Genomic DNA, 27,992 nt, shown 5'->3' with positions numbered 1-27,992 from the left:
GTGGAGAGAAATAGAGAGCGACAGAAAGAAACAGAGAGAAATGAGCAGGAAAAAAAGAGAAAGAGAGCTCAGACGAGCAACAACTAGCCAGGGATCAGAAAGGAAAGAGAAATAATGAAAAGATGGAGCGGGATAGAGAATCACAAGGAAACCAGTCGACTTCATTTAGACTTTATCTTAAAGTTCAGATACGCTATTTAAGAGTTTACTTTGATAGTAAAGCTGCTCTCAGTGAGGTCTGGACTCAAAATTGCTTTGTGGTGAACAAAGAGACAATTTTAAGGGGAGAAAAAAAACGTCTGTTTTGGTATCGGAGTCCTAGACTAAACTGAAGTCCCAATACCTATTCTCAGTGTATTGTCTGTGATTTTATGTCAAGCACAAACAGTAGTGACATTTTACACTGTCTGGGTTTTTAAATAAAGGCTTATTTATGTGGATACAAGTAGCAAAGCCATATTAGAAGCTATGCACATTTTTTCACTCTTTAAAATGATATTCAGATTGAAAGGCTATATTGTCCACTCCAGGTCTGTTCTCGTGCTCAGACACACTGTAAATGTATAGTAACCATAGTAACCCAGACAAATAGCCATTAAATTGGTAATAAATTTATAAAGCAGGAAAATCACTTTTCTGTGCGTGTGATTATCTGTAATTGCTCTAAATTTGATCATCAACAAGTCATACTAAAACTGAGTAGACATATTATCATTACCTTGCGTTTAGCTAGGCTATGGTTAGCATGTTTACTCTGGTACAAGCAACAGTTGCCAGAAATGGTTTAAGTTAGGGGAAACACGTGAGTTTACTGAATACTGACGGATCACATACATCTCTAGAAACAAACAAAAAAAATTGTTTCACCAAAGCTCCATCTGGAAACAATGGACACTGTAACATTAAACATGTTTGGTTTGGTGGCCAACAAACTCAATCTAATACTATTGATAAAATGTAGCTTATTATCTTAGTTATGCTTAGTTAGCTTATGCTACTTTGTTGTAAACATCATATAGCCATGATTTTCATCAAATTTGGTTTTGGTGCTGACACTATTCCTTAATGAACTGGATCTGAATTTGAAAAATCCTGATGGGAACATGCTTATTGACAATGCTTAATTTGTATTTTTAATGTGCTTCAGATCCCATTTGTAAAAAAGAAAATAGTTGTAATATAGTTAAGAGCAGAAACCATATATGATTTACAAAACATAATATCTTGATGGAGTTGACTGTAAATGCAGCAGAAATAATTTAAGCCTCACTTCCCACTAATACCGACACAGTAATGAATATCAATGGGAAAAAAACCTGGCACATTGTAAAGATTTACAATAATGGATGGGTCACATTTTTAACAAGCATCTCAAGGGAGACTTTTAATCCTTGTTTCTGGCATTTAGTCCCATAAGAACTACAACGTAGAACCTGCACTGCCATTAAAACAGGAGTCATATGATCACTGTCCAGGAATTAACTGTAAAAAGCTCAGCGAGGATTAGGTGAAATACTTGCGCTATGACTCAGCTGACTTGAGCTGTCTCTTGGTTTTTACTATTTTTGGGATTGTATCTGGATGTAGGAAACGCGAGTCAGTTCTGCTTACGCAGGCCAAATACTCTGACTTTGAATGTGTATTTTACCCTTGAATATACAAAATGTACAACTAAGCGCCAGTTCTGACATTCTACTCAGAGGGTTCGGATATGTTTTAACATCACGGTCAGCTCTCTAAACAACCGAACACACAAAGCCAGTGGATCACGTCCCAAACCCAGACTTTGAAAACAAGAAATCCGGGAGCATAATCTGCCTAAGCCTTTTATCTCCTCTCAGGCTGGGCTATTTGAGGATGAAGGAGCAACACTCAAAGAGAAAAAAAAAAACGAGGAAAAAGAGAAGAGAAAGAGAAGTTGGATGGTGAACAGCTCTGCATTTTATGCAGGTGAGATCAGGGACTTTTTTTTAGAACCAGTAACAAAGCAAGACCTTTAGGAGAAAGAAATTAGAGAGCATAGAAAGAAAAAGATGAGGGAATTAATATAAAATGAGTGATAAAACAGGGAGAGTGAAAAAGTAGAAGTGAAGCTGATGGTGTGAAAAAAAAAAACTTACTTCCTCTGTGACCATAAAATAAGCTTTATGAAGATATTTGGGTGTAAACAGAGGCACTTCTCTTAATCCCATTGACCTCACAAGCTTAATTCTTCATTCAAAAGTAATTTATAATGTGAGGTCTTGAAAGTTAACACGTTTCTTTGAGGAAACCCATTTTGCAGCACAGAATACTGCTATATTTAACTCGACCGCAAACACACCTTTATGTCACAATAAAAACTGTGCATCACCAAAAGCATCACCCCACCATGCAGAGCCTCATGCAAAGATCCATTCAATCAACCTTCATCATTCTTTCTTTATGATCAATGTATCAAATTCCAGCTGTCAAACATCCCCAACTCCTTTTAAAAGGGCTTATTATGTCAATTATGTTACACATATTGCAACAATTACAATACAAAAATAGTTTTCTCTCTGATTTGGTTGGAAAAAAAATCCACGTAAACGATGTCACATATAGTAAAATATTTTTTTGTTTTTGTCATAGCAGTCTGTTCAGTCTTATTTTGGAGAATTAAGGAGATTTTGTGGGGCTGTCATTACCTAATGTGAGTCGCTGTTAAGCTAACAGAAATGTGAAAGTTTTATTTATTTATTTATTTTTGTCCAGTTGAGGTCAGAGGTGAGTAAATGAGTCCTATTGAAATGCAGTTAGCCATATTCAGGCTTAAACCTAACATATTTATGGATTTGTCAGTGTATACAAATACAGTATAACTCCAAGTCATACTGTATTTGCAGATTTATTTTTCACCCAGGACAGAAAATACAGCTTTGGAAGCTAAAATAACTAGACATACTATTGGCTGGCATTTGCAAATCAGCCAATCCAGGAGCACAATTCATTTTCTTTAGCATTGACTGGCTGCGCCTCCCACATTCCCACTAAGACCAGATTTTCGCTATTCAAGGGTTTCACTGCATATCTATGTACTTTGAATATCTTTCCATATCTTCTACATCTTTGAATATGTTTTTTTTTAATTGTGCTTCCTGTTTTATGATGATATTTTAAGGTACATTTGGTGTTTGAGGAGTTATGAGGAGTTTTAGAGGGTGTTTCAGCGCATCGCTGGTGGTTGTGGTCCATAACCTGTGCTGATTGCATGTGTTGGCATCTAATTTAAGGTGCTAGCACAGAGTTGACTCACAATGGGAAATTACTACTCCTGCATGACTCAGTTCAGACAGCAACTAAGTCCAAAAAACAGCATTAAAATGTTTATCTTCAGTAAATCTGCATTACTTAAGGCAAATGCTATGTACTTGGTAGTGAGAACTTGACGTTACCCATAGCTTAACATCTTCTATTTGAAAGTCAGAAAACCTGATTTGATTTTATGCTGAACTAGTTACTACTGCAGAACAAGCGCAACAGGATGATTCTGTCCAACTCCAAATGAACAGTATGTTATTGCTTTTATCATGTGGAAGCCATAATGTTATTGGATTTATTAGGGATTCATTAGGGCCCTCTGACTTTCCAAACTGGACTTAGATAGCAGATGTTCCTACTTCATATCGGTGCAACTCACCTTTATAATCACAGAAAATAATCACAAAAATGTACTTTCTTGTAACACTTTGGATAGTGTGTGGCAGTAAGTTACTTAAACAAATGGGCACAGCACCGGAAAGGTCCTTGGCAGAAAGTTAATCACCAAAGTAATGTTGTTTGATTGTCTTTTCTCCAAGCAGTCAGAGCAGGTCATTCATCAGAAATCCCTCATTAAACTACTAAAAAAGTGCTGACTGCTGTCTTTTGCAGGCAACTACACATTAGTACTCAATTCACACCATCTTAAGAAATCAAAATCCCTACAAACTCTTGGGAATTGAGTCGAGCTGTTGAGACTTGTTCAGTGAGATTCCCCACGGTTTAAAACTGTTGCTCTGGGCCAGTGCAATGCTACAGGCTGAGCTTAGCATCAAGCAGGAAGCACAGACAGATTGGCGAAGGATGTACAAATGCACAAGAAGCAGAACTTACTAGGAATGCCTGAAGTTAAAGCAGGGAGGGGCTCTGCAAAAGAGAAAGAAGGAAACAGGAGAAATGTTACCAGAAATGTTAATAAAAACTAATTACCAAATGTCATTTATATCCATTTGTGTAGAATATTTAATCTAAAACTTTCCTTTACAACATGGATTTCAAATATGTGAATGTATAACTCATAATTTAGGGCTCTCTTACTGCAAATTAGATTTCAGAGGATGCAAACTTTTTATTAAAATAGGAACTGTATGAAAAGGTACGACAGTGTATGAGGGTCATTGTAGATTGAAAAAAGGGGGTAAATTTCTGCCCGAAAAATTCAGAAATTTTTAAAATAATCTCAGAAATCATTTTCTAAAAAAATATATATAATTTTCTAAGTTTGAAAAGTCAATAATTTGCTAGAAAATACTCCAAATTCCTTAGATTAATTTCAGAAATATTGAAATATTTGAGAAAAAAACAACCACATTTCTTAGTTGTTTTCTGGAAAGTGTCTGGGATTTATTTTCTATATACAATAGTCCTAATATGCCCGTCATACAAGGAGTTTTTCTCGTAAAAAGGAGAGAAACTGCAGCTACTTTTTCTATTTTCTCACCGATCCCGCTCTTCCTAGTTCCTTCTATCTCATGACCTCATTTCTTACTGTTTCCTAAACACAGTTCTAGTGTCAGCAAGCATGCTGACAAGTACAAGACAGGAAATGGATGAAGATGGGGTGAAAAGGTTACGGGACAGTGTGAATAGAAAGGAAGAGGAGGACTGGGAAGTAAGGATGGTCAAAGGTTCATGGGAACATGACCTGAAATTTGCTGCTGTTTATTATTTGCTGGAGGTTATTAAAGTGAGAAACGGTAAAAAGAAAGATCATACAGGCAAAGGGAGAGATGAGATTTGATTAAAAAAGTAGAAAATTGGTGGAAAAACTCAGGTCATACTGTAAGGTTCACTCCAAAAAATGTGGGATCGTATATATATATATCATTTGAAAAAAGTGATTGGAGTGTGGTAACAGCCACAGATCTCACAGTTTTTAACAGTTTGGCTTCTGTCTGTTTGTATGCAGTTATGCATTATTTCTAGTCATTTCTCTGAAATCTCTATGGTTACACAAACTGTGAGCATAAACTTAGTTTTGCTGCATGATGTCTGACAAGTTGGGGAAGATGACTTCAGATGTTAGGGGTGGATAAAAACGTAGACAATGAGGGTGAGAAGGAAGGAAGGAAGACGCAGCAGGATGGGATGGCACAGGAAAAGATAGAGGGAGATATAATGAAAAATTGATTAAAATCCATGCCCAAAGGTCGTTTGCTGCTACGTTCATTTCTTATTTATATGCATTTTTTTCTCGTTTTGACACATGCAAGTGCAAATTAGATCAGTTTTATTAACATTTACCCTTTTTCATCCAGATCCCAGGTAAACACAGAACAAACAAATACCGCCATATGGGACAGACTTGTGACTTACGTGCACACTGCCCCAGTTCGATGTTGTTGCTCATGTGGATGTTGTCTATTCTGATGTGGCCTCTAGTTGGGTGATCAAAAAACCCCTCAAACACCACCTGTGCCAGAAAAAATGGTCTTATCAGGAGGAATTTGTTTATTATTTCCAAAAAACACATAATAAAAAGAGTCATCCTATAATTTTTTTTAATCCAGAGCTTATAATGACTGGAAAATTGTCAGCATCTGCCTACCTGATACTCTCTGGGACTTTCGGGAAGGACGGTCCGGCCCTCTCTCCAGTGTGGCCCCTGCTCGCCTTTTAGTGCCCATAGGAGGGTCTCCACCTGTTCGCTGTCCCTCAGCAGGACCCGTAGAGTCCCCTGCGCCTCCCCCTGGAGCTGGTAGTAGAAGAGAAGGCAGAGAGAACCTCGTTCTGGCCCTACTTCGGGGCTCAGCAGTCTGGCCTTCTTGCGCTGGGTGTGGCTGCCTGCATCCAGGTGGAGGTAGTTCCCTGAAAAATCTGGAAGGAGAGAAACAGATGGTATTTACATGATTTTAATCTTGTAGATTAGTTGAATTTTAGTAAAATAAATACAAGTAAATATGAGGTTAAGCCCTTGTTTGACTCGTCAGTGACCATAGTTTCAATAAAATTTCAGTTTTTAACATTGAAAATTGTTTTATTTTAATGGGCTCTGCTTTCTAAATGTACTAAAAGCATCAGAAAATGCAGTTTTACTGATTGTACTGGTGTAGTTCAACTTTTTTATCGCTTTGATATAAACACAGCAGTATAACAGTTTTATTTAAACAATATTCATTAAAAAAATGTTTTGAGAACATTTTACTATATATATATATATCTACATTCTTGTAGCAAGTTAAAGCATATAATTCAAGAAATTACCACCACTGGGTAGTTTTACAGAATAGGTGCAATATGAACCATGATCATTACATTTTTGCACAAACTTGTTCTTAGATAATAAGATTTATTCTGTGCTGTTCTGCCTACTTTGAGCTCCTTTCAGAATGAGACGTTTTAGGGCTTCTTATCACTTTAAATCCAAATAAGCTGCTGGCCATGCCCCAAAACATTTACACTTGCATGTGAAAATGCCTGCAAACAGATGCACAATTATACTACTGTCCATCTTTGAAAAGCAGAAGTAGAGCTTAATGCACAACCAACAAGAATACACCAAGTGGTTTATGAATAGTAAGTCTACAGTGAAACACTTGTCTTTTTCAGCAGCCATTGTACAGTGCATAACCAGCTGGCCAAACATGCTGTAGCTCTGATTAATTTGCTAGGTGACGACACTCAACAATCTCAACAATCGGGACGTTTTTGAAATGGTTCCTTTTCCAGACACAAAATCAGGCCAAAAAAAAAACATGCAAAAAGTTGATTTTGCATCTTAGGTCTCCTTTAAATAAAGCCTAATCACAAACACAATGCTTTATAACAAAGTCATTTTGCCTTGAGACAGTTTTACTTTTTTTTTTTTAATTCATCTGTCCGTCTGTCCATCCACCCATTTCTCAGAATTACAAGAAACATTGAGCAGCTTTTGCAGCACTCTGTGCTCAATAAATAATGCATTAGATTTGAGGTAGCTCAGCTCTTCACTTGGAGGCATTGAGAAAAGGGGGACCTAAATTACCATTGCTCATTAAGTACACTTAGGGAAAAGTTGCAGTGTTTTTCTGTCGTTCCACGTTTGATCTTGGCTGACGTACAAAGGGAAGGAATTAATTAAAAACTCTCCATGGGAGAAACAGAGATGTGGAACTGGCTCTGAGGGAAAGAGGAAAAAAATCCTGTATCACTCGATGCTATCTTTGTACATGAGCGTTGGTCCCACTTTCAGTCTCCTTGTTTATGTTTACCTCTTTGTTAGTGTGTTTGGAGGTTTGTCCATCAATCACTGACTTGTTCTGAGCTCTATGCTAAAAGCATTTATTGCTGCTATAAGATGTGCATACATTTCTACACAAGGCTGAGTCTTCAAAAAGACAAGATCATAGACTAACATTTTACTTCTTGGCACATTGATGGGAAATTATCCACCTTGTCTTTAATGAAAGAATGTTGGTGTAAACTTCTTGATATCCTTCTTTTCAAAGCATTTTGGAGTTGAAAATATTATAAGTCAAATAATCACGTCATTAGCAAAGGAGGTAATTCAGCCATTTGATTCAGATGTGTCGGTCAGGGACACATCTAAAAGTTGCAAACATGATAGAAGTTGAACAGAGTCTTGGGTCATTCAGATTATGTTTTTTGAACAACGGGCTACTTCAACATACCTCCACAAAAAAAGGAGCATTTTTTTCTATGTGTATAGCCCAACGTGAGAAATTTCAGCACATTTCAAAAAAGAAATAAAATAACTCATGAGCTCTGTTCTGGTTGGCTTTTCTCTTTTAAATCCCCCAAAAAAGGACTCTTAATGGCAGGGGCTGCCCATCAGATTTGCATACGCAGACAGCTTGCAGACGGGGTGCCACGCTAATGTTGCTGTAGAACAAGAATTAATGTCATGTTGCTGTCAAACAAGGAGACAGGGGCGCTGCTAAGTCAATTTCACATCATCACATAAACGTACAGGGAAGCACACACACACACACAGACACACAGAGCGCAGCCCAGAGAGATAGGCGTTCGAGTTTTGCCTCGTGTCACGGTTCAGTTTTTTTACGAAGGAGTTGTCCAGTCAACCGTGAACTCGATGGTTTCAACAGATACGATTAAAACCTTGCTACGTAGCAAGGTCATATATGTGTGGGAAGGAAGTGAACCCACAAACTTTGAATGTTTAGTCATAGGTTAAAGTTATGGTGTGGAGAGGTGTGTGGAGCATTGAAAGCTGCAAAAACCAAAAGTCCTACCAAGGACTTTTGGTCTAGTTTCTAGAGCAAACATTTTAGTGCACTTGAAATAAAACAAAACTTACAAATAACTTTGTAGAAAGACATAAGAGCTTGTTCAACTGGCAGATTATTTCACTATAATTACGTTTTCATCAATATTAAGGGATTATTAACTTGAACCAGCTCCTATTTCTTGTTGAAAAATTACTTGCAAGTCAGTTTTGTCTTATTTCAAGTGTACTAAGATATTTGCAATAGAAAGAAAACAAAAATACTTAGCAAGATTTTGTGTTTTTGCAGTGCATAGAGTAACAGTAACACTCCTGTCAAAGCCATCAACTCTTCTAACTGCCCTGGGCAATGTGCGTGCACCTTATAGATGTGTAAGCTTTATGATAACGTGAAGGTGTGATTGATAAAACAGTCTTAGTTATCCTCCTGCTCTTATTAAAGATGCACAGATGTGGAGAAAAGGAAAGCACCACTGAGGGATATGGAAGAGAGGTCAGCGAGGAGAGGAGAAGGCAATCTGACTGACGGAGAAAGAGGGCTGGAGGTGGAAAATGGAGAGAAAATGCTAAAATTATACTAAGCAATGTGAGTTGAAATGGAGGTGAAGAGCTTATAACAAAGGGATGGATTGAAGGAGGCATGGTGCCGTAAGGGGAACAAAGAAAAATGAGACGAGGACTGAGAACAGAGACAGTTTTGTAAGAACATTAGAGGAAAGAAAAATATATGATAGTTAACAGGGGAAAAAAAGGGCAGAAAACCCAGATGAGTGTAAGGAACAAAGATATACCCATAGCAGCCACTTTATTAGCAAAGCTTTATCAGTATTTGACTGAACTCATTTTCCTCCAGAGCTTCTGTAGTTCTTCATGGCATGGGTATTTGAAGGTGCTTTTAACACTCCGATATTTTGGTCGATATCAACATCATAGTATCATACAGATTTTGACACCAGTCTGACACCAGTCTCTCACTTTACAACAAACACAAGGGACTGAGATTTGACTAGTATTATTTGGCTGTGGAGACCATTGAAGTGCAGTGAACTCATCGTCATGTCTGTCAAAACACATTTAATCTGAGTTGTTTATCGTGGTGCATCATTCCATTATTGTACTCAGTTCCAACATCAAAACGTCTCCATTACTGTTTCCAGATAACAAAGTGCAACGAGTTTCTGCTGCAAACACCTGAAAGGCTATCTTTGCTAACTAGCAATTGAACAAGTGTACCTAATAAAGTGGCCAGAAGGTGCATAAAAGACTCAATACACAATGAGAGATAAAATCTGTGCAAAGAGCAAATAAAAACAGTTGTGTTTGTGTGTTATATTTTGACAAAAAGAGGGAAAAAGAACAATACAGACAACTCAGTAAACTAGGTTATAGGAGAGGAAGCTCTTTAAGCTAACATTTTTCTCCAGACTTTAATTAAGGCACTGTACACACTTTCAGGAAATCAAGAGAGAAATCCTTGCATCATGGTTGCTTCCAGTGGTTCCTCACAGCATTGGGATGTGTGATTTTTTTCCACCACACTTTGATGTTAATTAGCTCAAAAAAGCTTTGTTCTAAAAAAGGTTTAAGACTTGTTTAGAAATTGCCTGAAAAATGAGACGTTTCTTGAAGCTGCCTGCAAACAGCTTCGAGAGTTAAATATATTCTTGAATATTTCCGTATGGTTGAGTAACTATTAATTTTTAAGTTTTAAACCTGCATAGGATTCAAAAATTGCAAAGTCTACATGTTGTCTGTTATAAGATACATAAAAAGTTAGATTTTCTCTTTTGTTGTTGAAAAAAACCCACTGCAAACATGAAACGTGTCGCTGTTGTATTCCAATATCAAATACAATTTTGCTAGTCATCTTTTCCAGTGAAAACACTGTGATTAGGGTAAACAACAGGGCTCCGGAGTGTTCCCAATATGCTTAAGGCAACGCAGTCAAGCTGAGCCAGGTCTGGCTGGAAGTAGAAACAAAACACAAAATAGAGAATGGCATTCACTGCTGATAACATGTTTAAGTCAAGTCTATGCATTTAAACATGGACAAAGCAGAGTCACAAATAGAGATATCATTTGTGTGTGACAGAAAAAGTCAGAAATGTAAAAAAAACAGTGAATTCCTGGGACACAATGTATGTTTTACATGTGAAACATACATTGTTTTGAGATACTAAAATTAAGAGATGAAAAACTTAAGCATTTTTTTTGCCTTTGTAAGAGCTTTACTTTCACTTATTTTAAGGCATTTATTTTTCTTTATTGTACTCTAAACTGGAAGTAAGCAGATAGGCTTAACCCCTACTAATTTCTCTCATTTTAATCCCTCAAAGCGAGTCTGCTAAGTTTTTTGTTTTTGTCTTATTAGCTGTCACAAGTATTCACAGAGATTGATTGGCAAAGCTATGTGTTCATATGCAAAGCCATAAGCAGCAGTGATGAAAAAGTTGCTTCATTTAAACCTCATGCCTTAGCCACAGCAGGGATGCTGTAAATTATAAATAATCATTAGTAAAAGTCAGTTTCATGAATCTAAACCTGCTCTAAATTATTCCTGTTTTGGTATCATCTCAGTGCTGTGCGTTGCTTTTCATGCTGATATTCGTCAGAGGTGTCGCTGTTCTTACTGTCTGATCCCAGCGACAGGTCCTGCCATGTCCCATGAGTGTTATGTCCATTTGAGCCGCCGCTGGCGCCGTGCAGGGTCCAGCTCACCCCTGAGTGCGGATCGGCCGACCAGCCGCACAAACTCTTCTCAAAGTCACACACGGCCGACAGGGATGGCGTCGTGGCTGAGAGTGGAAAAGGAAAGACGGATCATGAATAAATACGAACAGTGCAAAATCACCAAATGTCACCAAGCATTTTTGGTATTTCTAATGCAAATGTCTTAGTAGACTTAAAATAAGACAAAACTTACAAATAACTTTGTATGAAGATATAAGTCAGCAATCCCTTGTTCCACTCACAAATAATTTCACTTATAACATATAAAAACTATCTTGTTTTAAGTGAAATAATCTGCCAGTGGAACTAGTTCACATTTTATCAATTTGAAGGATTTATAATCTTAGAACAAGCTCCTACATCTACCTACATATACCTGGAATAAGACAAAACTAGGAACAAGACCAAAAATACTTGGTAAGATTCTATGTTTTTAGTAGAGCATAAAGAAAAGAAACACTGAAAAAGACGCAAAAAGAAACACAAAAATGATTAAAATTTTATTTTTATTTTTTAAAAAGGAGGAAAGAAAGAAAGTTTGTAAAAATCTTTTCACACTTTCAGAATGTATTCTTTTCTGTTTTTTGCATGGCCGTGTGTTAGAAATTAAATGCAACATATTCTCTTTCCTTCAGTACTATTGGATTTCTCTTGGGAGAGTTCAAAATGAAACTTTGCCTTTTCTTCTGTTTTGATTAAGCTGAGAGACTCTGTGTTTGTTTTAAAAAAATATCTTCACACACAAAAGTAAGGGTAAAGGACAGACGAGAGTAAAAATGTAAATGCAAGAGAACATAATTCAGTCAGAAACTACTAACTTAACACTCATAAAATGAAAGAAGGCAATAAAGCAAAGGTTGAGTGGCAAAAAAGTATAAAAAAGATTGAAAGAAAGAAAATGAGATGATAAATTATTCCAACTAAACGACGACCGCTGTAGATAAACTCCAGTGAGGCTACTTGCTTGACAGTCAGTTGACCTATAGCTGTGAAATGATACACCAGTGTGAGTCTGGCTGTGGGAGCTTATTTCCCCTCAAACACAGCTTCCTGTGGGACTCTGAATGTAACAGACTTCAAAGCCCAGAGGCTCTGTGGTGCACAGTGACATCATGGCTGCGACCTTAAGAGAGTAAGTGTGTGTTTTTATGGGTGTGGATGCGACACAGTTTGAACTAAATGCATGTGTAAGAAATCTGAACTTGTCGATGCGGTGATGCTTATGAGGAACACAGTGTGCTTACCTGATCTCATCGTAGGAGTCGTCTCCTCCAGTCGGGGCGTGGTGGTGCTCACCGTAACCGTGGTGATTTCTGTCAGGAAACGATACATTTATTAATACAGACACAAAAGCATGAGGGAAAGATTTCAAAACTGTAACACTTTCACTCTGTGAGCTGATGTTTTCACTTACAATGCTGACATTTGTCTTGCATTTTTGTTTTTCTCACACTTGCATGTTTCAGATCAAACATATGGTAATGATATCTCATTTATTATAGGAAAACAACTCTCCAAACAAACTAGGCTGATGGCAATTGTTACCGTCAACAGTGGCACGACCAGTTATGGTTTAAGGAGTCATTAGTTTCACACATAAAGCCAGGCTGGTTCGATTTCTTCTACATAATTAATCATTTTAAAACCGTCCAAACCTCTGGTTCTAATAAACCCTTTTTTACTGTTACCTATGACTCTTAAAACCTCCTTGAATCCTCAGGCATTTCTCCCCCACACACACATATGAACTCACACCACAGACCAAGAAGTTAGTGTCTTTTTATTGACGTAATGGAACAGAAGATTTCTGGCTTGTGTGGCGAAAACACCAGAAGCTTCTCACCAAATTAGTCTCTGAATCTGCTCCTGCCTTTTACGTTATTTCATCCCTCCCTTCGACTCCTCAGACTTTCTGCTGAGCACACCTAATCTGTCTCTACAAAAAAAAAAAAAAACATCGCTAACCCCCCTGAAAAATAGTTGCTTCTGCACACATAAACAAAGATTTTGCCACACACACATGAACGTACACACGCTGAATGAAGGCTTTTTTTGCCTCTCTGCCATCAAAATATAGAAGTGAAATCCTATCTAAGTGTTGTTTCTGTTTTACTACAGCTGCAATTTTCTTCTTCATAACTCCTTCTCTCACTCTCCTCCTGCCACCTCTCCTTGAGTTATATTTTGATTTCCACTGCTTGCTTTGCTTTCATATGCCCACAAATCTCTTTCTCTTGTGTTTCTCATTTCTCTTCTTTCCACAATCTCTTGTTCCCTTCTGGAAACAGCAGCGCTTTGCATGGCAAACCTTTATTTCTTTAACTCTTTTTTTTTTTGACCGCCCCCTCGGTAAATCTATGGCTGCTGTTGATTTACCTCTTGTTGGGTTGTGGTGCAAGTTATGTAAGTTTTGAATTCTGTTTTTGTGTGCTTAAATCTTGATAAAATATTGTACATGCTACTCCTGATAGATGTCTAAAGTACATTACCTTACAAGATGTTTAAGCCCTTAGAGCTTTTCTATATTTTGTCATGTTATGAACCACATGTTTTAATGTATTTTATTTGGATTTTAACCTGATGTGGATTTCTTTAGGAGTATCTGGGCAAAACGGATGTAATCAAATGTGCAGGACAGTTTCCATAATTTTGAAACGTATAATTTAAAAAAAAAAACGTCCGTCTATCAATTGTCTACTACGTTATGTTGGATTATTAGGCCACCTCTGGTATCCTCCATGTTCTAGATGTTCTTCTGGCTTAACAAGCCTAAAGCAAATGAAGGGACCATTACGAGTTTGCATCACATTTTGATGATATACTGAGGAAGTAGTTGAGCGCTGTTGGTGCAGGTAAATGATCAAAACATGCAGGAAACCAACTCTTGAGTACTGGATTTCTGAAAGCAACTTGTGGTATTTTGGGTTTTTAGCATAAATGGGACTAAATAGAAAATGTATGTCACACTTTTTACATTTTAATTTACTAAAACTTTGAAAAACACAGAATTTTCCATCCACCTCACAGTTGCACGCACTTTTGTTGGACTGACAAGTTCCAATAAAAAGCATTAGCTAAAACGTTTGAGAGACATAAGCACTATTTTAAGGCAAAATAAATAAACAATGCTGCACAGATAAAACATGTATATTTAAAGTCGGGGTCTTATCTGCTGACATGAAGCTGTTTTAATCATGTGCGCTTTACTTGCTGTAATTAGCCCCTCCCCCAACAGGAGACAGGAAGGCTTAAGAAAAGGATACATGACCCATTTCACCTCACGGAACCATTTTCCTAATTAGTGACCACACACAGCTTCCGGAAGGCTCCTCTATCCGCTTCCATCTTTCTTTCACCTGTCAAATCCAGTTTTGAACTCTGTCTCTCCTATCCGCCCCTTTTACTTCCTCTATTGCTCATTGGCTCCATCATCTATCCCCTCACCCTCTTTCTATCCTCTCTGTGATTACTGTAAAGGTCAACTAAGTCATTTTAAGAAGTGACTTCAATATTTTTTAACATTATTAGGCAGGCTATTATATGAAATATTTTTGTTTTAATTTTTTCTTCTGAAACTACAAGCAGGAATTATTTATTGACGCATGACAAAAAAGAAGAAAGGTTTAAATGGGTCAGTGTGATCAGCTACAGAAATGGGCCTTTAGTGTTTGACTCACTTGTGTATGGAAAACAAAAACACACACTAAACCCTAAGAAGCAGAAAGTGTCACAGGCACACTGGCTCATTGTAAAGCTGCTGACTGAGCAGGGTGAAACAGAAACAGAAAAATCTGTTCAATTATGGAAAGAGCTCTGGGTGTAAATCTACCTGTGTCAGCCTAAATAACGACTGGTGGAGCACCGAGTGACTGTGTGTTTGTGGGGGAGACGGAGAACGTTCTTGCTACTCAATTACTTTCAATATGGTAATATTTACCAAATGCATTTGCAGCCATTATTACATTATTGGTTGCTGCAGATCTAAATCACTCCACTGATAATTGTGTTCATTAGCAGCAGTGGACAGCTCACCATGCCATACAGTTGTCTCACCATATTAGGCCACATCAAGACTCAAGCAGCAAAAAAATGAAATTAGTTGTTTTTACCTTAAATGAGACATATTATGCTTCAAGTTATTATAAGTCTATGAACTATACATAACATGTTTATTACATTTTTTGTACAAAATCATTCTTAGATAATCAGATTTTAGTTCGATCAGTTCTGCCGACTTTGAGCTCCTTTCAGAATGAGCTGTAAACCAAGCTTGGCAATGGCATAAGAACATGCTATTCATGTAAAGGCTATCTGTGTGAGATATATGTTTGTCTTCATTAACCAGGAAATAACAGGAAAACACATGTTGACCTAAATTTTCCTATTTTCCAACTAGAGTAACAACTTTTACACAACTTTTTACCAACTTCTAAACTGGTTTTAAACAACTGGATCTATGGCTTAATAGAAAAAAAAAACTAATTTATTTTGTAACCAGAGAGCAAAAAAACAAAACAAAAACAAACAAACAAACAAAAACTTCTAAGTTTACTACAGATAAGACACGCCAGCCAGTTTTTTTTTTTTTTTGGGAGGGATGCAACAAAATTAAACTTTGTCTTTTATTAGAATTGTGAGCTTTGGTTAAATGAGATTGAGCTTTTTGGCAACAAATATTCCAGGTGGGTGTGGATTGAAACAAAGCTCCACTGTTTAGTGTAGCGAAGAATCTGTGATGCTGTGGGCCTGTTTCTGTTTCTGGTTGCATGGCATTATGCAATGGTTTTGAAAATCTTGTATAATCTGATTCTTTCTGAAAACTGAAACTTATCAATGCATCTTACAACCAGATGTTAATCAGAAACATACAGCCAACTGAAGAGAAACGGGTCCCTACACACAAAATAATGTGTTTTCCAAGGTATGGTTTTCCCCAGACATAAATAACAAAACCTGTGGGATCAGCTGAAGAGGAGAGATGTTGAGAGAGTATTCACGACTATAAAAAATTGAGAGATTGTCCAAAGAGAAATGGTGAAAGATCTGTCCCCTCTTTACGGTGGCCTGTTAAAGAAATCATGGCAAAAATGGGGAAGTGCAAACTAGTAAACAACAGTTAATATCATAGGAAGAGTGCAGTAGCTGTGCTAAAAATATATATGTAGCTTTACAAACTTTGAAAAACTTATGTACAGTTAAACTTTGTGCCACATTTGGAAGCACACAACGCAGAACATTAGTTTTTTAGAGACAGGAAACTTGGAAAATAGTGAGAACATTTATAGTTATGGCACTACAGGGAGCAGAGCATTTAAGTGTTAAAGTATTACATTAAATTCGAGGTGATGGTGGAAAACCTGAGTGTTATGCTGGATGAAAATCATGGTGGTAGACTGAATGGCAAATCAGACAACTGCTCCTAAAAAGCAGATCTGCAGGTTAGATCTGCAGGTTTGAGTCATATGAAACTTAAAGTGCCAGACAAAATCACAACTCCTGCTTTGGTGGTTGAGTGGTTGAGAAAATGAGTTCTTCATGGGGAAGCTTTTTCAAAGACTAATTGCCAAAGTACTTTATTGTAGAACAAAAAGAAAATGAAAAACCAAAGCTGCACTGGACCACAGTATGCTATGTTTAGTTGCAAGAACAATTTCTGTATCTAACCTAATAATAAGCATGTGACAGTGGTTCAAAAAGGCTGCAATAATGAAGCTTTAAGTGTGGCTAAAGGCAAAAAGCCGTGATCTTGACAGCAGAGATGCTAAAAGTGAGGAAGCTGTTTATGTCAGGAAACTACTGGCAGTGAATTGCTCATTAGCTCACAAAGTCTGTGATTGTAATTGTAGCCTTAAGTGTCAGGAGATGAGAGTTGATAAAAACGAGGCTTCTGGCAATGAATGGCTAAGAAAATCATCTTGGCTACAAAGGAAATGAGCTTAAGTGTGGAAAAAAAAAAGAAGTGAGTTAAGAGTGTCGTCAGGATATGGTGAAGAAAGCAATAATAATTATTTAAAGTAACAGAGTTTCTCCAAGGTCTTCCCGAAACATATTTTCATAAAAGAGAATGTTTCTGAAACCCTCAAACATCTTAGACTGTGTAGTAAACTTACAACATGTAAGGTAATTTAGGTTCTGGTTCAAATTGTAAACGCAATGTTGGACAAATGACTTTGTTTCAGAAAAAAGAAAAAGAAAACGTAAAACAATCATAATAATAGCAGTCTTAAAAGTAATGTAATAAAAAAAGCAATATTTTGGAGAGGTATTTGATTCACAGACTGACCAGAACTGGCCTCTCTGATTATAATGTAGGCAGATGGTTTCACTTGAACATCCATTACTGAAGCTAATGGTGTCCCTCATGGGCTGCTCATAGGATCACTCTCTATAATTCTCCACATTAATAACGTGGACAGTGGTATCACCATTAAAAATGTGCATTTTTACGCTGATGATATAGTTAAGGTTAGTTCTGCATCCACATCCAACCTGGCTCTTTGTCAGCCGCAGCTTGCCTTCAGTACAGTAAAATGAGTCTTCCGTTACCTAAAGCTTATTTCAAACTCTGAGAAATTGTAAATTTAAGTCACGTTTACAAGTTTTGAGTTTACAGATTGAGAATGTCTCTCAGTTCATATATCTAAGATTGTATTCAGATGTCATTGAAAATGCCAGGTGGTCAAGAATAAACAACTTTTTAAGGGTCTTACTAAGGATGTAAAAAGTCGTCTAAAAAATAAAATCTCTTCTTGGAACTTACAAACACAAGTCTGTCATCAGCATAGACACTTTCAGGCTACGTTCAGCTATGTTGGGCCAGAGTTCGCATTATCCCACAGGTGGATGTCTTCAATTTTTTTCTGTTTTATTTTGTCACTTTATATGTGCGTGCCATGTAGAAGCCACCATCATACACCCTTTGTGTTCAAAGCATAATTTCAGGCTTTGTTTAGGCTACACAAAGGAATTTCAGTTTTGTTTAACTTGCTTCACAGTACAGCTCTATTGAAAGGCATAAGAGCTTGACAGAAGGTCTCCATAATTCATTTACGTAATTTCCTCTCCAAATCAGGGAAAGTCCCATCAGAACACACTGTATGTGATTTAATTGTTTTTATGAGATATTAAAACGATCATAGATGGCTGCATTAAAGGATGGAAAATGGAGAAAATAGGCAAATATCTGGGAAATTCCGTAAAGGCACGGCGACTCAAAGCGAAACATTTATTTTGGAAAAGTTTGATCTTTTTTGCACACAGACATGTATAAACAGAGGTAACCACAGTGAACCTTAGCCCAACTCTAAGTGCTTCCATGTGTAGTATCACATGAGGGGAAGAGAAGCAGCAGATCTGCTGGACTGTCCTGAAGTAAATCAACGATTGTTAGAAACGACTCGAAGAGCTTATCTGCTCTTGCTGGTTTAAATTCCATTCACTCAGCACCAAAACGTCCTGCTGCTGTGTCACTGCTGGAAAACAAATCTAAGCCACGGGCAGAACGCAGCTGTCTTTTGTCACTGTACTGGCATGTTGGCGTACAACCTGGATCTTTGATTCTCTATTATCTTTCCTCTGTTTTTTGGAATGAACCTATTTCATGAGAGTCTGGCAGCATCCTTGGATGACTTTAACTTGTGTGGATATTATTTTTCAGTCCAGAAAATTGGAAGTATGTTAGCCTTTACCCAGATTTATATAAAAAAATAAATCCTTCATTGAGATCTTTGTTTAAGTCTTTTGTCAAAACCGTAAATCCTCTAAAATATCTGCTTTTACAGCACTGCTCTCTTTGTATTATAAATAATAAAATGTCTGCAGCTCAATATACAACACTTACGACACTGGGAAGCTCCTTTAGAGCCAGACCGCAGCATCCTCAATGCACAAAGGAGGGCTAACATAGATCTTTCCTCCCTGCAGCTGTTAGACTGATAACCAGCATTGCTCCAAACAAACCAAATGAAAAACAAAAACAGATTCTAACAGCATAACGTCTCAGTGTTTAGGAAATATTCATCTGACCACAATTACTTGACAAGATTAACATTTATGCTGTTTTGCACAATCCACATTTTTGAACACTGGCTATAATTGCACAATACTAAATTCACAAATTATACTAGTATGTTTTTTAAATTAATTTTGTTTTTACTTAATTTTTTTTCATTATGTCTAATGTGTGTCTGTTGTGTGTTTCTATTTGCCTTTTGTACTGACTATGGCTCAGTTTGTAAAATTAATCAGGGACGTTTTGGACATGATTAAAAAAAACTGATTTAAAGTTGTTTTCTTTCTCTTAGTCTGCTGTAAGGAAATGTGGTTTTATGACTCCAATGAATATTTTTCAGCGTTATTTTAATTTGGTCAACGGTCTTAATGCATCATATTGCATCAAAGTAAAGTAACCCAAACACCATCAGAACCAAACATGGAAAAAAAAACTAAAATACAATGCACTAATGTACAATTACAGTCATAAAATCTTGTGAACAATTTTGTTGCACTTTCAGAAGATCTTTCGAAAACATTTCTGAACTTTGGCTGCTCTTTCCCTTATTTCTCATGTTTGCTATTTGAACACGTACCGAAGAATGCTGCTTTTCCCTGTGAAGCCACTAAACTTTAACCGGTGAAACTTGCAGACATAAATCTCCTAAACCAAAGAGATAAATCAGTGTTGTTGAAACAACAGAAATCTCAAAGAACCAGTTTTTAGTTGGATTTCTTTCCCCTTTATTAATGACAATCTTCCACAAAAACACATATTTTTGGTTGAATCTATGATAAATAAGAAATGTAACATTAGATAAAGAGAAAATGGTTAATGATCAATTAAGGAATGATAAATCTCTCCTTTGCAGCCTTACTTATACGCTACATATATTTTTGGGAAAGCCCCTCTTTTTACTAAAATACTATGTGCAGTAAGAAACAAATGAGTGAAAAAGCAGCCAACATACACAGAAAACTTTTCATCATTCAATTTAGTGTTGACTCCAATATTTTTCATAAATATAATAAGCTTCCATTTGTTTTCTTAAATACCTGTGCTGTGCTTTTCCAGAAACTTTGCTTTAAACGTTATTGGCAAGTGAAACGGGCGTGAAGGGAATGAGTGAGTGGGTGTAACCCAGGACACATCCCCCTGATCACATGAGAATGTCTGAACTGCAGCCACAACTCACATGTGATAGTAATAAGCAAAGCTGGACCTGACATTCAGCAACACACACGCACAAACTCGCAGTTGGCAAGAGTTAATATGATTGGCTGGAAACCTGGAACAGCAGAACAACAACCCCAGAATGTTCTCAAACTATCTGCAGCACGTCCTCAAGGCTGATGGAAAGACCTGGGTTTTTCTGGACTCACTTTGTCCAGAGAAAAAACCCCAACAAAGTAAAGATGTTTGTTTTGTCTTTCACACATTTTCAATCGTGAAGTACAAACATGCCATTTTCTTCACCTCATATAATTACATTTGTTTTGAATTCCATTCCATTCAATCTGCTAAAAATAAAACTAACAGTAAAATTAGTATTTTCTCTAATTTTCTTAAGTACAAAAGTCTCTGTAGCTTTTTGGCGCTCCCGGTGTGAAAACGGCATTCATGGCTTCCCCAGCTCTCCATAATTACCATTTATTATGCCAATGTTTACCACAGAGAACTCTGGTAAACATTGAAATTTATAGATTTTTGTGGCAGCAATTCAAAAGTCTAGTCCCTTGTAAAGTTAGAGGAAAGCAGCCAATAAGTTTAATACAAATTTAACCGATGTACCTGATAAGCTCCAAAAAGTACCATTTAAGTCCTTAAAAGTATCCAGTTGCACGTTCCAGAATGAACCCAACACGTTTTGGGACAGGGTTTGGTAAGCACCTCGTGATTTTATTGAAAGTATCTTAAGAAAGTTCAGGAAAAGTTCAGAAGCTTCCAGTGTTGAGTCCAAGCAACTAAGTCTAAGTTCATCCTAAAATTTACATTCTTTTAATTTTTATTTAGTGATCTGACTGTAAATATGGGTAAGTTTAAAATGCACTCAATGGCATGTTCTGTTGTATTACCAATTTTAAAGAGCAGCCAAGAGAAACAGGTCCATTTATGCTATCTTCATATATCAGGTCAACAAGAGGTTATTGATTGCTAAGTTAAAGTTACTTTATAACTTATACAAAACAAGCTTGTTTTATATAATCTCTTGAAGATAATTGCGACTTACTTGATGTGTGAGATTGTACTGCTCTAACAGAAGCCCATTTAATCTAAGACTACACCTCAATACTAGGGGTAAATGTGGATGATGCTTGATTTACAGAAACTTTCTGTCAATGTATCACTACCTTATTCTGAGATTTTTCACTTGGAAGTGATCAGAAACAATCCATCAGCACTGAGTCACGCAAACTAATAGCTGTATAACCACAGGGTTCCTTTTGCCACGTCATTGTGGTTTTGCTGGACGGATGAGGCCAAAAAGACATTCTCAGAGTTGGGCTGCCAGCACCCAGACTTTCCATGATTCTAGGAGCAGAAGTAGCTGATGAACAAAGACAAAACTATTAGCTTCATTTGGATTCAGGATGCAAGGCGCTTTCACTCTCAGTCGTTATTTGTTGCCATCGCTCAGTTACTTTCCTCAGTAACTCCACCGATGAGAAATGAAGCATGTATTGACACAAATAAGAGCTAACCCTTTAAAACCTTTATGCCAAACAGGTGTGAGTGTGTATTTGTGTGTACATCTGTGCCCGCCTGCGTGGCTGCCAACAGCTAGGTGTGGAGTGAAAGAGACGTGAGTGCAGCAGATGTTCTGATAGCTCACTCTTTTAAAAACATGATAGGAACTGGCAGCTCATAAGCTTTCGGTTCACATCCAATAGTTGAGGTTACAGCACCTAAATTACACGTTGCCTCCGTAGCTAGCGTGGATGATTGGAAATGAGCAGTAATCTTTTGGCTTTTGTTTCTGTGTTTGCACCGAAGGTTTTTTCACAATAATGAGATGCTAAACTACATTTTATTGTGTGTCCCCGAAGAACCCGTGAATCTGTTCTTTCTTTGTTTTTGTATTGGATTTTTTGGAGCTGGGATTGTCTCGCTCATGTGAGGAAATTGTTAGGTCAGTGCACTTGATTGTAGAAAATGAAAACAATACAAGGGTGGTAATGGAAAAGCAATTTCTTTGCATGTATATTTGAATAGTAAATAAAGTAAACAACATGAGTAACTACTTTAGTTGTTTTTTTTTTTAAAAAGTAGATCAGTAATTCGGGAGAAAAGATTGTTTCTTATTTGTGCCAAAGTCGAGCTGGAAGGAAACTTCCCTATTATTTCACATTTGTTGCAACGATAAGAAGCCTAAACACTAACCAGGATTGGAAATTTTGCATATTTTAACATTTGGTTAAATGTAAATTAGAAAGTTGCAAAGAAACCACATTTTTCTCGTCATCAACAAGGTTCCTGCAAAATTTTTCAGTTGACTTCCAACACTTCATTTTTATTCCCCGTTTTAGTTTTGTGTTCTAATATGACTGAGTTTCAACATGGAAACATTTTGACGTCTCACTGTCTCTCCTGTAGTTTCCAATTCATTACAGGCTTAAACCCAAGTGATTGTTGAACATTCTGACAATTTTTTTTGACATCTTGCATCAAAAGCAAGATGTCATTGGATACAATTCGGCATCCCTATAGAAAAATTATCTCAAATTCCTCAAAATTGGTTGACATGAAGCTTATGGTGTCACCTACCCAAAGCCTCAACCTCAATTTAAAATGTGTGGAATACACTTAGAAAGCCAGGAAATCTACCAATTTAAATGAACTCTACCACTTTTGACAGGAACAGTGATCAGATGGTCATGTAACAAGCTTGTTGGTGGTTTAAGCGTCTGTCTTTGAGGCAGACGCTTAAACCATCAGACATTGGGTTAAATCAGACATTGGTTTAAGTGTCTGACGGACATTTAACCCAAAAATTGTGCTAAATATTTAAGCAGAAGTAGCTGATGAAGAATTTTGGCGCTATGTGAATTAGATATTATTCAGGCTGAATTCAAACATCTTGATTTTCAAAATCATTCAAGTTTTATGTTGAATTCCACCCTATAAAAAGGAATATGTGCAGCAGCAAAACATTTCATGAACCTGATGAGTGTGTGTGACCCAAGCTGCATCAAAAGGAGCAAGAGGAAACAAATAGCACGGAGATCAAATGTTGTGGCCCTCCTCTTGTTGAGCTCTGCAGATCTCTTCCAATCTGCAGCCCCGTCTGTGTGTAGAGTGAATTTATAGGAGAAGCCCACTTAAGCCCACTAGAGTTGAATGTCTCTGCCTTTTTTTTGCAAGCCGTTTCTTCTGTGTAAACAGCTGTGCTCAGTGGACTGAGGAAGATGCACAGCTAAATTCATCTTTTCTTCTAGAACAAAACAAACACAAACAGGAAGGAAATAGGTACTTCTGTTGTCACTTATATCGCCAGGAAAATGACTGTGACTTCATACGTAATGTTGTTTTCCATCGCCAAAAACAGATGGTGAAAGTTAAAGTTAAGAAGTACGCTTATCTCGCTGTGTGGCTTTATTTATAGGATGGTAGCAGGAGCAGTTGCTATGGTGTTCAAGTGAAGTGGGAATGAACTGTTATCATGTCTAATGCACAGATTACATCCAGAGGGCGAACATCTGGCAAGCAGACACAGACAGCCAGACCAGAAGACAATCGCTGCAGCCATAGAGGAGTAAAGATGTTGATCTTTGCAGAAATGGCAGCTGATTGCTTATGATTTGCATCTGATGCAATCGTAAACAAGGCATATGGACAAAAATAGGCTGTTTGACTGCTTGTATTTTTGCAAAAGGCATAATGTTTATCTTAAAAAACAATTTTTTTAAATTGTTTTTTAATGTGAGCTTATCTGTTTGCACTTTAGGGAATTTATTCACTAGAAATGAAGGAAAATTAGTGGCGAAAATTAAAGCAATGGCTATGATAGTTAAATGCAGAATTGATTGGTTTTAATTTCCCCACACAAATGAGCCGTTCTAATCTTCTTAATTGAAATGAAACCTACAATTATGTCCTCACTAATAGCAAATAAAATATCTGTGAACGCCTTTATTATTATTTTTAGGTGTTTTTCTCTCACTGGCAATGTTGTCATCAGATGCTATTTATTGGTACAGCTGATAAAAACGCGTGAAAAAAAGTATTTAATCTAGTTGGATTCTTCTGAAATCGTTAGTAAAATTATGGTGTTGTAATAAATCATGAATTTTTAAAAATGATTTTTACACAATAAATGTGTCCAGAACCCTATTGTCTCAAGATAAAGCAAGCAGAGCGTTCTCCTGTTCTTCCAGTGTCCCCATCACAAGCTGCCTACTGGTTGAGTCTGACACATCTGGGATATATTGCTCCCTTTGGGCACTTTCTCTCACCCAACATGCACACACAAGTTCAGAAATACACAACTGTATCCGTCAGCTGTAGCCAACAGCCCCAATCATGTCCACTGGGAGCAGGTACGTGTCGTTTTCTGTTCACGTCTTCACCTGTCACAACGGGACTAAAGTAGTGTAATCAGAGGCAACAAAAACCAGAGGCGAGCCTCACCAGCAGCATTTTTAGAGGAACAACGGATGGCAAGTTAAGCTCTGACTATTTTATACAACAGCGCAGGACATTAGGAAGAAACAAATGTTACAGATTTACTGACAAGCTATCCATTGTCTCTGGTTCATTTGCTGAAGAATTTATGTAGCGCATTGTTATTGTGCAAGTTAGGCCATAAATGTAGGAGCATTGGTACAATGGTTTGCTTTATTTCTTAAAATGATTGCACAGCAGGGAAAAGAATTGCTTGCCACAGCTAAAGTGGTCCGTACAGCAATGGTGCATTATAATAAATTGTACTTTCACAGCTCAGTCAAGTAACATGTAGATTGATGGCGCACATTCATCACTGTGCTAAATCACCTCTCCTTCCACACTAATCCTAAAGTAGAAGAATATTTCAAGCTAAGTAAGAAAAATCTTGATTTTTTTTTTTTTTTTGTTCAAACAGCTCTGATTATGGACTGAATACCATAGCTCAGCAACTTTACTGCACCAAATCCATTGCCACATATAGGAACATGTTACCAACCAAATGGGCTGTGAGCACAATGAATTACGCAGCTGGCAGCAATGAGTAAATGTTCTCTGACCTAGACGCTTTAATCCCTGTCCAGACATGCTGAAAAGCCTCCTATGGAGTAAGATTATTAACTTTAACCATAAAATACATAGAAGATGAATGGGAGACAGAGACCTGTACTAATGACTGATCCTTTGTGCCATAAGGTAACAGATGCAACACTTCACACCATGGAAAACGAAAATAAATGTTTTGAAATACAGTCTGCTGTTTAACTGTAGCTTCTCTAATCTTACACTTTAATAAAGATGAAACAACACACACAGCATAAAGTATAAAATGGAGTATTTCCAACACTTACAAAGGGTCTAATTACTCTTCACAGTTAGTCTGTACACGCCAGAAACATAACCACTCATCTTGACCATCTTTTAAAGAAATAGTGAATGGAATAATTTTTTTGGGAATATAATCTGTTATGTACATTTTGTCTTTACTGGCACTAAATAAATCAAACCCCTCTAAGGATTGCTAACCAGCTTTTATGTTCCCGCTGGTGTCATGTTGATTTATCTTTAGTGATGAAATCCAAGTCTGTGAGGTTAGAAAAGTTCTGCCCAAGTTCTGCCCAAGTTCTGCCCAAGTTCTGCCCAAGCTCAGTCTTCTAGTGTTACTATCCTGCAACGTAGAGATGCATCGTATCTCCAACACTTCTCAATAAAATTGCTGAATTCCCTCATCAGCATGTCATTAAGTGCTGCAGAGGCCTGGTACCGAGCTATTTATTTGATTTAGGTTCCAGAGAAGTGACTGGACTTTGACACCCCTGCTCTACTGGATTCAAGTCGGACTCTGACAAGGCAACTCAGGCAGAAGAAACATGCTAAAGTTAAAAGATTGTGTTTAACCCACATTTGAGACACATATAAATGATTTTGCTTAATTTTATGTTTACTCATTGACAAATCCATCAAGAGATGAATGGTTATTTAATCAAAAACCTGGTCAAATAAAATATAACTCATCTAATTGTGGCTACTTTGTTAAAAATACATATTTCTGCAGTTTGGATATTGGCACTATTTTCAAGTTTCTCCTACAAATCTGGACACTGACAGGTGCTAATTCTGGGCTGCAACCAGACCCCAAACTAAGGGTCTCAAATTTCAGTCCCTGAGGTCCTGTGTATTGTAAGTATAGGTGCATTTCATACAGAAGTTTCAGGATACAGTCCACAGAGGACTGAAGCCTGACCTAAACAGTTCAGGGCTGTAAATCATGCTCTGTGTGTGAACTCTTACCCGGCAGGTCACATCCGAGAACCTCCACCCTCATGCCGATCCCAGCAGGTGACCATCGCTCCGGAAAAACTCTGATGTGCTGTGCAACAATCTCGTCAAACCGCCGAACTTCTGGGGTATCGTAGTGGCTGTTCCCTTCAAAAATCTGATTAAGCAGATGGAAAATCATAAAGTTTTTATAGTAGATTAGAAACGTTATTGTCCAAAGAAGTGTCAAATCAGATTGTGTTTGGTGGTGCGCCAATTTTTGACAATACTCACAAAAAAAACTCAAGTGGATGGAAGTAAATTACTATCTCCTTTTTAAGTCTCACTGACAAAGAAAGAGTAAGACTGTCTGAAGTCATGGAGCACAGCTAATCAGCATTGTTTCTCTTCTCAGTGTGACATGTGTCATAGAAAATAACAAGTGTGTTGCTTTTGATTTTCAAATATTCTTTGAGGCAGCAGCCTCTGGCAAAGGAAAAGAAAAGAAAAAAGAGGAGGATTTATTACAAACCTAGAGCTAGACGAGACTAGACAAGACTGCTATTGGTTTCACGGATTAAGCTGTATATTCTGTCTTTAAGATTTCTAAACTAAAAGAAAAAAAAACACCCTCTGATGATTTTCCCAGGATGCTCATTTAAAACGACAGGCAGATGAGAGAGAACAGGATTTTTAACATCAGTAGAAAATCCCGACACTCAGTAGTGCTATTAAAGCGTTTTAAGACAGTCTCAGAAAGGAGAATGAAGAGCCCTGTCTCACGGTGCCTTAGACTGCCAGCAGTGTTGAGTAGTGATGCAGAAAAGACATTTTTAATTAACACCCATGAGAGACAAATAGGGAATGAGCGAACAAGTGGATGAGAGGCAGAAAGAGTGAAGGAAAAAAGGGATAGAGGCAGAGACAGAAGCAAGAGGGCTGAGGTGATTAAATGCAATTATTTTCAGAGGGGATGCTGGAATAAAACTGTTTTTTTTTTTTCCTGCTGAACAAAAAAACAAAAACAATAATGAGAAAACGGACAGAAAGGAAAAAGAAGAGGAGAATCTGTGGGAGATTTATGAGGGATGGGGAAAGTAAATGTTGAGAAACTGACCGTAGAGGAAAGATCATTAATTTTGCATGCATCCGTGCATGATAATGTGCATTTTTATTTACCTTAGCAAAGCCAGTTTTGCTGTCAATGATGTAGCTCCAGTCTTTGCCATTCAAGCTGTGAGCTAGCTTGTACTTTCTCACAAAAGCTCTGTTGTCAGAGCTTGTGCTGCCCTCCAGGCCTCTTGCCCCCTGAGTTATTATGCCTCGAACCGTCTTGGGCACACCTAGATCCACCTGCAATACAGAGAAACACAGTAAAATGCC

The 27,992-nt window shown here is 37.4% G+C and overlaps 1 protein-coding gene across 4 annotated transcripts in view; it reads right to left on the bottom strand.

Moving 5' to 3' along the window:
• The window catches only part of LOC106919072 (neuropilin-2-like), a 115,926-nt gene that overhangs the window by 16,497 nt on the left and 71,437 nt on the right, over positions 1 to 27,992 (bottom strand). For 3 of the 4 annotated variants that reach the window (XM_014989225.2, XM_014989226.2, XM_014989227.2), the window contains exons 10-16: positions 27,789 to 27,962; positions 26,643 to 26,787; positions 12,442 to 12,510; positions 11,098 to 11,262; positions 5,831 to 6,099; positions 5,599 to 5,695; positions 4,117 to 4,149 (exon numbers count right to left, since the gene is read on the bottom strand). In XM_014989225.2, the coding sequence (XP_014844711.2) occupies positions 4,117 to 4,149; positions 5,599 to 5,695; positions 5,831 to 6,099; positions 11,098 to 11,262; positions 12,442 to 12,510; positions 26,643 to 26,787; positions 27,789 to 27,962 (952 nt within the window). The remainder of the gene's footprint in view (positions 1 to 4,116; positions 4,150 to 5,598; positions 5,696 to 5,830; positions 6,100 to 11,097; positions 11,263 to 12,441; positions 12,511 to 26,642; positions 26,788 to 27,788; positions 27,963 to 27,992) is intronic. The other variant, XM_088002286.1, reaches the window with a different exon arrangement.

This window comes from Poecilia mexicana, unplaced genomic scaffold (assembly GCF_051168715.1).
Source record: "Poecilia mexicana isolate PSO_F unplaced genomic scaffold, ASM5116871v1 scaffold_2, whole genome shotgun sequence".
NCBI classification, from domain to species: domain Eukaryota; kingdom Metazoa; phylum Chordata; class Actinopteri; order Cyprinodontiformes; family Poeciliidae; genus Poecilia; species Poecilia mexicana.
This window is presented reverse-complemented; position numbering and strand designations above follow the sequence as displayed.